The sequence below is a fragment of the Triticum dicoccoides genome, chromosome 2B (genome assembly GCF_002162155.2).
Source record: "Triticum dicoccoides isolate Atlit2015 ecotype Zavitan chromosome 2B, WEW_v2.0, whole genome shotgun sequence".
In the NCBI taxonomy this organism is placed as follows: Eukaryota; Viridiplantae; Streptophyta; class Magnoliopsida; order Poales; family Poaceae; genus Triticum; species Triticum dicoccoides.
This window is the reverse complement of record NC_041383.1, coordinates 439,184,994-439,198,091: the sequence shown is the minus strand read 5'-3', so window position 1 is coordinate 439,198,091 and position 13,098 is coordinate 439,184,994. Positions and strand designations below refer to the sequence as shown.

General features: G+C 48.4%; 1 protein-coding gene across 1 annotated transcript; it reads right to left on the bottom strand.

Moving 5' to 3' along the window:
* Window positions 1–10,514: 10,514 nt before the first annotated feature.
* Window positions 10,515–11,159, bottom strand: LOC119367809. The gene has a single exon (XM_037633212.1). It carries the CDS (start codon window positions 11,061–11,063, stop codon window positions 10,854–10,856), a length of 210 nt encoding a protein of 69 aa, XP_037489109.1. The 5' UTR covers window positions 11,064–11,159; the 3' UTR covers window positions 10,515–10,853.
* Window positions 11,160–13,098: the final 1,939 nt, after the last annotated feature.

Genomic DNA, 13,098 nt, shown 5'->3' with positions numbered 1-13,098 from the left:
TCTCAATGAAAGCACCAATGTCAGTGTCAAAACCGGTGGATCTCGGGTAGGGGGTCCCGATCTATGCGTCAATGCTGATGGTAACAAGAAGTAAGGGACACATATGTTTACCCAGGTTCGGGCCCTCTCGATGGAGGTAAAACCCTACTTCCTGCTTGATTACTATTGATGATATGGGTAATACAAGAGTAGATGTACCACGAGATCGTAGAGGCTAAACCCTAGGAGCTAGCCTATGATGGTATGAATGTAATTGTGATCGGCCTTCTAAGGACCAACCTCTCCGGTTTATATAGACACCAGAGAGGGCTAGGGTTTACACGGAGTCGGTCACAAAGAAGGAAATATAATATCCGGATCACCAAGCTTGCCTTCTACGTCAAGGAAAGTCCCATCCGGACACGGGCCGAAGTCTTGAGTCTTGTATCTTCATGCTTCAATAGTTCGAACGTTGTACACAGTCCGGCTGTCCGGATACCCCCTAATCCAGGACTCCCTCATCTGGCGTACCACAAAACAGAGGAAACAAACTGGTGTTGGACCTCCTACGGTCGAAACGGGGTCCTGTTGATCGGGAGGGGTGTGTCGTACTGCAAAACGAAGGAAACGGACTTGTGTTGGAGCGCTACGGTCGAAACGGGGGTCCTGTTCATCGGGAGGGGTGTGGCGTACCGCAAAATGGGACTCCACAAGATATTGTTCATCTCCATCATCGATCTCCTCTTGCCTCCACGGGCTACTATTCATCCACCGTCGACCTCCTCCAGCCTCCACATGCGACTGTTCATCCACGGGCTCTTGTTCATCTAGCCTCCACCGCGCGCTACTCCACCGGCTATTGTTTAACCACCCCTCTCCACGGGCTCCTATTCAACCACCCCTCCATGAGCTACTATTCAGCCACCCCTCCACCTCTACTGTTCATCCAGCCCTCCACCGGGTCGTCCTGTTCATCCAGCCCTTCACGGGGTCCTGTTCATCCAGCCCCAACTGGCTCGATCGATCGGGGTCCTGTTCATCCAGAGGCAACACCACGGGGTCCTGTTCATCCACCCCCACCAGGAACTGTTCATCCAACCCCCCCAGCAACGCTCGCTGTTCAACCAGAGGCAGCATCGATCGGCTTCAGTTAGGAGCAGTAGTGAAGGAATCACTTGGGTTCAGTAACATAGCTAGTGCAATCGCTCGGGTTCAGTCAGAGCCCAACGCCTCGCTCGAGTTCAGTAAGAGCACAACGCCTCGCACACACGCGCATACGTGTATGAGAGAAACATGCATTGCTTGGCCCCGACCACCCACCGTAACCGGGAACTCCCCAAAATTTTCCTCACCCTCGCTTCTACCATGGTTTTTTCCGTCATGGATGACCCAAAGAATGTCATGCAGTTGCGTCTCCGGACCGCACAGGATGAAAAGCCTATTTTCTGTCATGATTTTTTTCATAGAAGTAGGATCCCGCCACATCTATGATGATACCGGGTTTTGTCACAATTATCGTCATTTAAGTGTCATAAGTATGACAGATGTTTTTTCGTTCGGCCCAAAATATCACGAATGTGTCTTTTTTTTGTAGTGCCCACATTATCAAAAGATAGCATATGCGGTCTTTATGGCATCCCACAAGCTGCAGCACTGCTTTCGGGAGTGCTCGATCGCGGTAGCTTCTGAAGTACCACTTAACAATTTTATAAACAATCAGGACGCCACCGGCCGGATTTCCAAATGGGCCATTGAGCTCTTGCCATTTGAAATAACTTACAAGCCACGCCGAGCTATCAAATCTCAGGTGTTGGCTGACTTCGTCGCCGAATGAACAGAGGCTGAACTCCCTATAGAATACGACACATATTCCAACTGGGTGATGCACTTCGACGGCTCTAAAATGTTAGCCAGATTGGGCGCTGGTGTCGGCTTGACATCCCCCATAGGAGACACAATCCGTTATGTGCTCCAAATACTGTATACATACTCTAATAATGCAGCTGAATACAAGGCCCTATTACATGGTCTCCGGATGGCCGTCTCCATGGGCATAGAATGCTTCGATGTACACGGGGACTTAAACCTCGCAATATCTCAGATAAACAGAGACTTCGATGCAAAAGATTCGAAGATGGCGGCTTACCGCAATGCCGTACTCAAAATATCAGCTCGGTTTAAAGGGCTTGAGTTTCATCATGTGGCTCGAGAGAGTAATCAAGTTGCGGACATACTTGCCCACATGGGCGCCAAGTCCCCGTCCTGTCTAACACCTTTGTGTAGAGGCTCTTCAAGTCATCCATCGTGTGGCAGGACGATAGCGGCAACACCATTACAGAACCGATCATACCCCTAGATTCCGAACACAGTCCCGATATCGTCGGGGTTCGGGCACCGAAGTAACACCATCCGCTCACGAAATCATGGTTGTAATCGCCCCATGGACCAAATTGTCCATTGCCTACCTTACTAGGAATGAGCTCCCTGATGACCAAATGGAGGCCCATCGCATTGTTCGATGCTCGAAGGCCTAGCTATAAAGTCCATGAGGGGGAACTGTACATGAAAAGTACCATCGGAGTACTCCAAAGGTGTATCTCTGAAGAAGAAGGACGGCAGCTCTTGGCTGAAATACACGCCTGTCTTGGTGGCCATCATGCCGCAGCTCGGGCCCTTGTAAGTAAGGCCTTCTGCACGGGTTTCTTTTGGCCCACGACCCGAGCAGACGCACAAGACCTCGTACAGCGATGTGTTGGATGCCAGCTTTTCACCAATCAAAGCCATATGCAGCCCATTGCCTTACGAACAATCCCCATTACTTGGCCTTTTGCGGTCTGGGGGCTAGACATGGTCGGACCCCTTAAAGGGGGAAGCCATAAGAAGAAATATTTACTGGTTATGGTCAACAAGTTCACTAAGTGGATAGAAGCCAAACCAGTCAAAATAGCCGAAGTCGGACTAGTTATAGACTTCATATCCGGTGTTGTACACTGTTATCGTGTCCTGCATAGTATCATTTCTGACAACGGTTCTAACTTTACGGCCGATGAGGTGAAAACTTGGTGCGCCAATTTGGGCATCAAGCTCGACTATGCCTCCGTAAATCACCCTCAGACAAACGGTCAGGTCGAACGGGCCAATGGCTTGATAATGAGCGGCATTAAACCCACACTAGTGCGATCACTGCGTGAGTCAGACAAGCACTGGGTTGAAGAACTCTATTCTATACTCTGGGGACTGCGTACCACGCCCAATCGCACGACCGGATACACACCTTTTTTCATGGTGTACGGCATCGAGGCAGTATTGCCTTGCGACATTATTCATGACTCACCTCAAGTCCGTTGTATGAAGAGAGAGAGGCCGAGCTCGACCGAAAGGACAATCTGGATGGCTTGGAGGAGGAGCACGACATCACGAAGGCCCGTTCCGCATTTTACCAACAGCAAGCTCGGCAATACCAAAGCAGGGAAGTACGAGCAAAGACTTATAATGTTGGTGAACTTGTCCTGTGCCTACCAGAGAAGAAAAAGGACAAGCTAAAGCCCAAATGGGAGGGTCCCTTCATCATAGATGAAGTTCTCACTAGAGGAGCTTATCGCCTTCACAACGCTTCGGATAATCGTTTGGAACCAAACCCATGGAACGCTGCTCGGCTCCGAAGATTCTACGCCTAAGTTCACACTTATCACCTTTTTTCGTCTTTTCTTTTCTTCCTCTCACCCTTTTTCTCTCTTTTTTGTTTTTGTACGATTTTTACCAGTGTTCGGATAAACTGCACACTCGAGGGATATACATCATTAAATGTACATACCCCATAATACCTAGGGGCTTCTTTTCACAGAAGCTTATTGTGATTATTATTTTGGACCGTCAAGCTCACAGTATATATGTGTTGCCTACTCATATGCATCTTGTCTTCGCCATTATATGCACCTTTATGACTTAAGTTTTTGCCAAGCTGGGTTTCTTGGCTCCTGTGCTTATGCCCTACGTTCCCGCTTGTTCGGCTAGGGCATAAAGGGAGCAACTCTGCGATTGTTACAGCCGTGTTATCCGGATGTGTACCTCAGACGGGTGAAGCCGAAAGCTACTGTTCTTAAGGGAATAACCGGTCGGCGGTCAAGAGACGAAATGCCCTCGTTGCAATATACACCCCCAAATTATAATGTGTACTATGATTTCTCGCACCACAGCTTATGCATGCGCAAAAATGCATGCTGGAACTATTCTCTCTGGAAGATGTTTCTTACGATCAAATGAAATATAACATAACTCCCTGAATACAACTTGTCTGTTTAAGCAACTATGACCGCACTGCCTAGTTTCCGAACATACCTTGGTGTTTACCAAAGGTAAAAAATCTGGAAACACTCCAAACCTCGGGTTGGAGGTCGAAGCGGAAAGTCTGCCATGATAATTGTTTTACAATTCGGCTGGAGATAAGTTTGTTGATGAAGTACACTACTACTTGGACTCAAAAACTTCTTATTCCTCTAGACCCTCTAGTAGGTTGTCTAGTTTACAATCCTATCGAGAAAACTTAGCGGCTATTTTCACTTGGTCGTATACTAAGCTCACATGAATTTCTTGCCCATCTGGTCCCCGAGGTCCGACCCGGGCCATATGATTCGGATCAAGCTTGGTATACCGCGTTTTCACCATGGCCCAAGCTTCTCGGGCGCCTTCTCGACATGCTTATATCTTCCATAGCTCCAAACAGCGACGAGCTCCCTTAAGTAAATTCGCAAGCTCATCCATACTTCCTGGAAGGGGATCGGATGGCCATAAAGCCTTCGCCATGTTCCTCAATGCTTCCCAAGCTTGCTCGTGCACTTTGGATAGCTCTTGTAGCAGTTCTCCTTGGAATCCAAACACTTCTCCTTCGGGACGTCCGGTTAGCACACCTACAGAAGCAAACTTGTAAAATTTTCAAACATGAGACCGTGTGACAGATAGGTTAAAGAGCATACTGAATATGCCACCTTTCAACTTCTTGTTCTCCTTCAAAGCATCCGATAATTGGGCTCTTAAATCCTTTAGTTCTTCGGCTTGCTTGATATTTGCATCATGTAGTTTGTTCTTCTCATTAATGGTCCGTGTCAATACACGTTGACCAGCGGCTTGTTGCCCTTCGGCATGTTGTTTGTCCGCTTGAGCAGCCCTTAGCCTCTCCTCCAGTTGATCTGTCGAGCCTACCAACGAGACAAAAGCGTATTTAAGCAACCTCGTTGTAGGCACGGAACCTTATTTTCAAGCTGCTGTTGTACTTACCATCAGGTGCCTTCTTGGATTTCTTCAACTTTTCCAGTTCGGCGGTGGCAGCAGTCAACTTACTTCGGCATTCCTCCAGCTCCTTTGATAATGTGTGATTCCTCTCTGTAAGTACCTGACAATATAACAACTCTTAAATAAGTTGGGCCAACTGCTTCAAGACTCGGGGGCTACTAGCATATGATTATTGAATCTGCATAAAAGTACTTACCCGCATATCCTTTGAAAGCTGGTGAGTGGCTCCAGCAAGTCCATCCCGAGCAGCTCGAATATAATCATCCGTTGAGCTGAAGGCATTGAAAGCCTCTTCGGTGAAGTTTGGGTCACGCATGGCCGCTCTCCGCCGCCGGTGACCCATCGCACTCTCCACTTCAGAGTTTGTGACGGATACATTATCCGAATCCTCTGGGAGATGATAATCCGGCATTGCTCCCGCATCTCCTCCGGTCCTTGTGGCAGGGTCCGGGGCTGGAGTAGTCTGTGCATGGCCGGCCAGGTCTCTGGATGCAGTCCGCTGTACACTCCTCCTGCAATATGGCACAACAGGGAACATCACCATCCGATCTAATCCACTGAGTGCGTGCTAAAGGATTATACCTCTTCGACACAGAAGAGGGCCCGGCTATATCGTTGTTTGCCTTTCTTTTTAGAGATGCGCCTTGTGCAAGCGTCGTCTTCTTAGAGGACACCTTTGCTGCAGCACTGGTGCAAGCGTCGCCCCTTAGGAGCATGATGTAGTGCGGTGGGTGAGTCGCAGTGGGAAAACTCTTTTTGAGGAGATGTCTCCTGGGAACTTACATGGGAGGAAGGGAGAAGGTCGGGGTAGTCAGCTATAATAGCCACTTCCGTGCCGTCGTAGCTGGTCTAATAAAAGACTCCATCCTTAAAGTCTACAAATATATCCGGATCCTCTTCAAATCCAGGATCAAGGTCTCGATTATGGTCCTCTGGTTGCGGAGCGAGGCTGTAGATCCCCGCGACGACCTTTCTCCATTCCTATTAAAGGTAGTCGAATTAAGTTCGACTAAAAAGTATAGTTAAGGAAAAAAGATTGATTAAGGCCTATAATCAAAGACTCACCCAGTCAATGGGGGTATACATGGATAAACCTTCTCGACACTTCAGGCGAGCAAAATCTTCCTTTTCCCCTTTGAAAAGGCTAGTCAACATGGCGGCCAGCGCGGCGAAATTAGCCAGACCCTTGCGCCCACAATGTGAGGCGTCGTACTCCCCGTTGTAATGCCACATGGGAAGCCCCCTGGATTGAAGCGGCTGAATGCATCACGTTATTGAAATCGCCATTACCTTGACTATAGATAGTCCGGAGTGGGCAAGTATTCTGATCTTGTTCACTAGCCTCTTAACCTCCGCACTATCTTCTTCTTCATAGCTTCGAGGACGCCAGTTGGCACGCTTATTTAAAGGAGCGGAGGAAAATACGGGAAGACCTTGTCAGATTGGGTCTGGAAGGACAACATCTTCGATGTAGAACCACTCCGATGGCCACTCTTCGGATGCCTTCTTTGGAGTGCCAGACAGGTATCCTATTCCGCCTATATGCCATACTTCGGCACCGCCCACCTCAAATATGGATCCCTTCTAGGAGCGGGGGATGAGGCAAAAATATTTCCTCCATAAATCGAAATGGGCCTCACAGCCTAGGAACAGCTCGCAAAGAGCAACAAAGGCTGCGATGTGTAGAAGGGAGCCCGGCGTGAGGTTGTGCAGTTGGAGACCGTAATACTCCAGAAGACCTCTGAGGAAGGGGTGGATTGGAAATCCCACGCCCCTCAGTAGGAATGAAATGAAGCACACCCTCTCCCCTTTATTGGGATTGGGGAAGTTCTCCGCCAGGACTTCACCGTTGAAGGTAGTTAATCCCGCCCGAACGGGGACTAGATCTGATGGAGGGAGGTATCCCTGCGCCTGAAGCTTGGTCAACTGGGCATGGGGCACCGAGCAGCTCTCCCATTCGCCTTCTTGAGGGCCGTGTGGGCGCAAGGAAGAGCAAGGAGCGTTGGTCATCTTTGCTTGATTTCCTATGGCAAGCTCTAAGGATTTTCGTCTGGCGAGGAATGGCATCTGAGATTCAATCTCTTTAAATAAGCGCCTTCCCTACATGGTCAAGGGGTTCCTTGTAAAAATACTTAGACCATTCGTATTCGTCTGACATGTGGAAGCTGAGGCGATGGCGGCGCCGAAGCTGAAGAGTACAATATTTAAATGTAAAGCCGAACTATATGGAGTATGATGGGGAACTCGCCTTGCAAAGCCGAAGACATGAAGCCGGATACAACGTTGTCATTGAAGGCAAGTTCAGGGGCTACTTAGGGAGTCCTGGATTACGGGGTCCTCGGAGAGCCAGCCTATGTGACATGGGCCGGACTGACAGGCCGTGAAGCTGCAGAACCGAAGGCCTTCTCCCGTGTCCGGATGGGACTCTCCATTGCGTGGATGGCAAGCTTAGCGTCTGGATGTGTAGTTTCCCTCCTCTGTAAACCGACTTTGTACAACCCTAGTCCCCTCCGGTGCCTATATAAACTGGAGGGTTTAGTCCTTAGGGGCGAAGACAATCATACAGGCTAGACATCTAGGGTTTAGCCATTACGATCTCGAGGTAGATCAACTCTTGTAACCCCTATACTCATCAAAGTCAATCAAGTAGGAAGTAGGGTATTACCTCCATCAAGAGGGCCCGAACCTGGGTAAACATCGTGTCCCCTGCCTCCTGGTACCTTCTATCCTTAGACGCACAGTTCGGGACCCCCTACCCAAGATCTGCCGGTTTTGACACCGACAATCATCATTGTATGTCATTAGTAAATGCAAGGCAAACACAAACCAATACAAACATGACCAGTTGCACACAATCCATGGTGAAGATCCTTCAAGTAGTTCACCTAAGTTCTGGTTGCATCTGTTTTTTTTGCCCCTGTCCAGATCGCCCATAAGATATGTTGTTCATAGGTTGTCTAGTCAGGGGTCCCAAAATACACCGCCCGTCTAGACCGCAACGCTCAAAGGCCAGGCTCACCTCCCAAAGCATGCCCTTAGGACACCCATCTGCGTGAGGTTCTTTATATAGGTAATCCAGTCAGAGCAGGTTGATGATTGGCTTCCCAACAAGCCCTATGACAACCGTATCAAGCTGACATAGCCATGCCGAAGGGTCTCATCTCATGCCAGGCCGCCATATACGGGCCAAGAGGCAAGAGGTAGCCCAGACGTGTCTATCAAAGCCGTTTGGGTGTGTTCGGCCCGCCGTCTTCAGAAACCAGGAAAGGTTGTTAACATTTTGCCATACAACTGTATTCAATTAGCCCTATTTATGCCCGGTAAAAAGGTAGCTAAAATAGTTCACCTAATTTTGCGGTTGTAATTGGTTCGGGTCGAAGCCATGTTGCTTGCTTTGTCCGGTTCGGTGTTACCTTGGCCGACACGTAGTCATGTGATGCTCCTTGACCACTTGCCCCAACGAATGATAACTTCATGAAATAGATTTTATCAAACGTAACTTGTGTGTGAGGAACCAAACGCTCCCCTATGGTATGCCATGGTGTTATATTAATTTGGCATACCATCACATAGCGTTACGTTGTAGTTGTAGCAGATCGGGCCTCACAGTTGATTTGCTTCGTGGCTGCGATTTGTCTTTGTGAATGACGTAGCAGGCCAAAGCATAGGAAAAGAGTTAGGCGCGTGCAAATGATAACTAAAAGGCAACCTTACGGAACGACCAGGCTTCCACCCGGCCAAGAGCTGAGCAAAAGGAGGTAAACTAGAAGCAGCGAAACGGCCGGCCCACCATGCCATCACCCGCTAATTTGACCCATGAATCACATGACAACCTTATACCGAGCAACCAAGGAAGCATGGAAGGACTGCAAACCAAGGTAACCAAACCAGCCGGCCAGCCCAGCAGCATCCAAAACCAGGGTGAATTTGGGTGGATCACTCTTCTCTGACTGAGAGGCCACAACCAGTCACGTGGCTACGAAACCGCGTGGTTATCCCAACATGGATCGGGCCCATCCTGGCCTATATCTAATGGAAGGAGTTACCCGAGGATGTGTCGGAGGCCTGGCGCATCATTCGCCGACCTAACGCTTATGCCGAGCACGACAAAGAGCTGTATAAACACAATATTACAAGCGTATTCCAATGTTGTAGACAGTTTAGAAAAAAATACCTCACATAACTTTCTGGATTGCGTTTGGTCTGTGCGTCAATAGCAGAACAGGTCATCTAGTAGCACAAATAAAGGAGAAAAGCCAGTAGAATAGGGAAGTAATCTCTATTACATTTGTGTAAAAGAACACGTAATTGATCAAGATTAATGGAGAACTTCTCACTTGCTCTTCAAGTTTGCATCTACAAACTAAATATATGTCATGTCATATATTTAGTTTGTAATCTCTCTATGACTGTATATTTGAGTTGTGTGAGTGTTTTAGAAAAATAACGCCAATGTGTTTCATTTTGAATGGCCAACGTTACAAGGTCCTCCAACCACAACCAGTTTGCCCGATTGCATAGCAGGTGGGATGATGCATGTTGAATATTTTAGTTATCATTCAGAAAACAAAGGGCCACCATACCTTTTTTTTTTGCGGGTACACCATATCCTTTTTGAAGCAAATATAACTCCTACTAGCGTTGATTTATCTCATTTTATGCGTTGTTTCTCGAATGTCAATAAGGGAGAAGATGAAGTAACAAAGAAAAGTAGAAAAAATTGATCATTTGCACCCTATTATATAGAGATTGATTACCAAGATCGTCCCATCTTTCTTAAAGTAAATAGAAAATATTACATGTATTTTGAGGTTAAACTTTACATATATAGTCCTAAACTTATTTTAGTATGTTTCTATTTATTTTTCTTTGGAAAAAGGTAATAACTCTCGGCCACTGCATCGAGTGATGCACACAACCATATATTATTTGTTAGGATGTGGCTAGATCTAAGTCAAATGACATAACATATACGAAAGAAAAAAGAAAAAAATGCATGAATCTCAATATAAAATCTTATGAATATAGTATCGACTGGGACATAATCAAGTTTCAGTTGACTGAGATTTAAAAAGAGTGTATTGGTTATTTAACGATACCAACCAAAGCCTGGCACCTATGAAACAACTTACATAAATATAAAGTCAGAGGTCATCAAAATGGATCGTCCATGATGTACCACAAACCCTAAGACAAAAGACCAAATGAAACGAAACTATGCCGATGTTTATGAATCCAACGAAAAGTCATGAGAAGCTGATGTTAATTAAGGCTTTGATCGCTTGGTACAGGCTGAACAATAAGCTGCAGTTCACCGAACTACTTTACAGTGTCCACGTTCTCTGTAACTTAATATAAGACGTTACAGAGATAGCACTTCGATCCATAATAAGTGCCATAGGTTTGAATTAAGATTGAACTAACTTTAATTCAAAATTGCGCCATCGGAGGGAGTATGTGCCCACCTTGACCAATCAATTAACCACACGCATATGAAACAGGGCGCATGCTGATCGGAGTGGCAACGTTGGCGAGAGGTGCTTCATTAGGTAAGGCACACAGGCATGTAATGCATATGCAGCTAGCTAGGCGCCGGTGTAGATGTGGACTTCGAACCCGAGGATGATGACGGCGAAGATGGTGAAGAAAAGGGTGTGGAGGAAGATGGACTTGCCAGTGGTGCGGAGGCCGCCGAAGTCGACCCTCCCATACGTCCCCGGCAGCTCGAACAGCAGCCCCGGCGAGAGCACCACGAACAACACCACCCCTACCACCACAGGGGCCCAGTCCATCATCTACAGTGTACACTCTTGCTACGGCAGTGCAGTCCTGCTGGCCACTGTGTCTTACCGGCTGCCTCAGCTGCTGATGGTGGAAGATGTGTTTGTGTTGATGAGAAGGATGAGCGCAAAGGAATGTGGAAAGGAAAAGGGAGGGAGGAATTAATGGCCAAGGAGACATGCACAGCTGCTCTGATGCTGAAAGAAGAAAAAAGGATTCGGATGCCGTCGGATGAGGGTATATCATTGTGGTGTGCTTTTTTGATTTGGACGTAAAATCAAAAGCCAATCAACTGCGAAGCCAACTATTAGAAATCATGGGGGGTTGATGACTATTTTGAAGCCAGAGACACTCACGAACTTGGCACCACGCACCCTTATGCCTTTTTCTGTATTTCTTCACACACTCAATGAACTGATTTACATGGGATTAAATAGAGCAGCCAACACACGCACTAGCTAGCATGCAAACACACCGGTCAAGCACTAATGGCTTGACCCACTAATCTCTCCACTAACTGCTCACACGTACAGACTTTGAGTCACTCCCAAGTTTCTGCAGATGGATAAGCCCTCACTTGGTGCATGCCGCAACTGCCTGCGCCCGCTTCTTTCTCCATCTCTGATCTGCTACACAACTCGGCCGGCCGGACTCCTCACAGACTGACACATGCAGCTAACTAATCACAACCCATTTAGCTTTGCATCGTGCACGTGAACACAACTCTACGTGCACAGGCTACCGCAGTTTCAACTACATGGATGAACTGGAAATAAACATGACACACACACCTAAACAACAATGATTAACACCAACAATCACCCCCTTAACCTTGTTGTGCTTTATTGGGAACTCCATGGCAACCTTCAGTATAGCCTCGGGTTGTCGTCGGCGGTCGCGTCGGCGAGAAGCGCCCGCTCCTTCTTCGGCTCGGTGCAGTACCTCGAGTAATGCCCATACTCTTGGCAAGTGTAGCAGCGGACCTTCCGAATGTCGAAGTTTCTCTTCTTCTTGCCGGCGCCGCTGCGGTGGCGAGAAAGCCACTCCTTTGAGAAGCAGGCGACTCCCACCACCCTGGTTGTAGTTGTTGGCGCCCTCGTCCAAGTCGCTCCGGTCCTCCGCCATTTTGAGCCTTCCCACAAGCTCTTGCATGGACATGGTTTTAAGATCAAGAAGTTGTTCAATGGCAATAGCTACCTGGGTATACTTGGACGGCACGATGCGGAGAAGCTTCTTCACGACCTTCACCTCGTCGAGGTTCTCGCCGAGCGTGCGCAGTTTGTTGGCGATCCCATTCATGCGCATGGCGAGCTCGTCGAGGGTCTCGCCGCTTCTCATGAGGACGGCATCAAACTCCTTGAGGAGAGTCTGTGCCTTGGCCTCACGGACGCGGGCATCACCGACCCGCATGATCTTGATGGCATCCCATGCCTCCTTTGTCGTTGCCTTCACGACAAGCGTGGAGTGCATCTCCTCCGGCACGGCTCGCAGAATTGCTGCAAGCGCCACCCTGTCCTGGCTGAAGCTCCCGCCTCCCTCGATGGCGTCCCACACGCGCTGGGCCTCCATGTTCACCTTCATGATCAGTGACCACTCGAAGTAGTTCATCGTCGTTAGCTCCGGGTAGACGACGGTGCTGCTGGCCTGGTGGACGACCTCCTGCTGCACCACCACCTCGCGGCAGCCACGCCGCGTCGGGCTCCGGCCTCTGCGCGCCACCGGCGAGGCCGAGACACGGCGGCGACCCGGCGACGGAGTGCGCGAACCTTCAGTCACCATCGCTCTGATGCCAAGTGAAGCCTCTGCCCTGAAGAAACACACACGGACAGGAGGTCGAAGAGACACTCACAAACTTGGCACCACGCACACTTATGCCTTTTTCTATATTTCTTCACACACTGAATGAACTGAATTACATGGGATTAAATAGAGCAGCCAACACACACTAGCTAGCATGCAAACACACCGGTCAAGCCACTAACGGCTTGACCCATTAATCTCTCCACTAACTGCTCACACGTACAGACTTTGAGTCACTTCCAAGTTTCT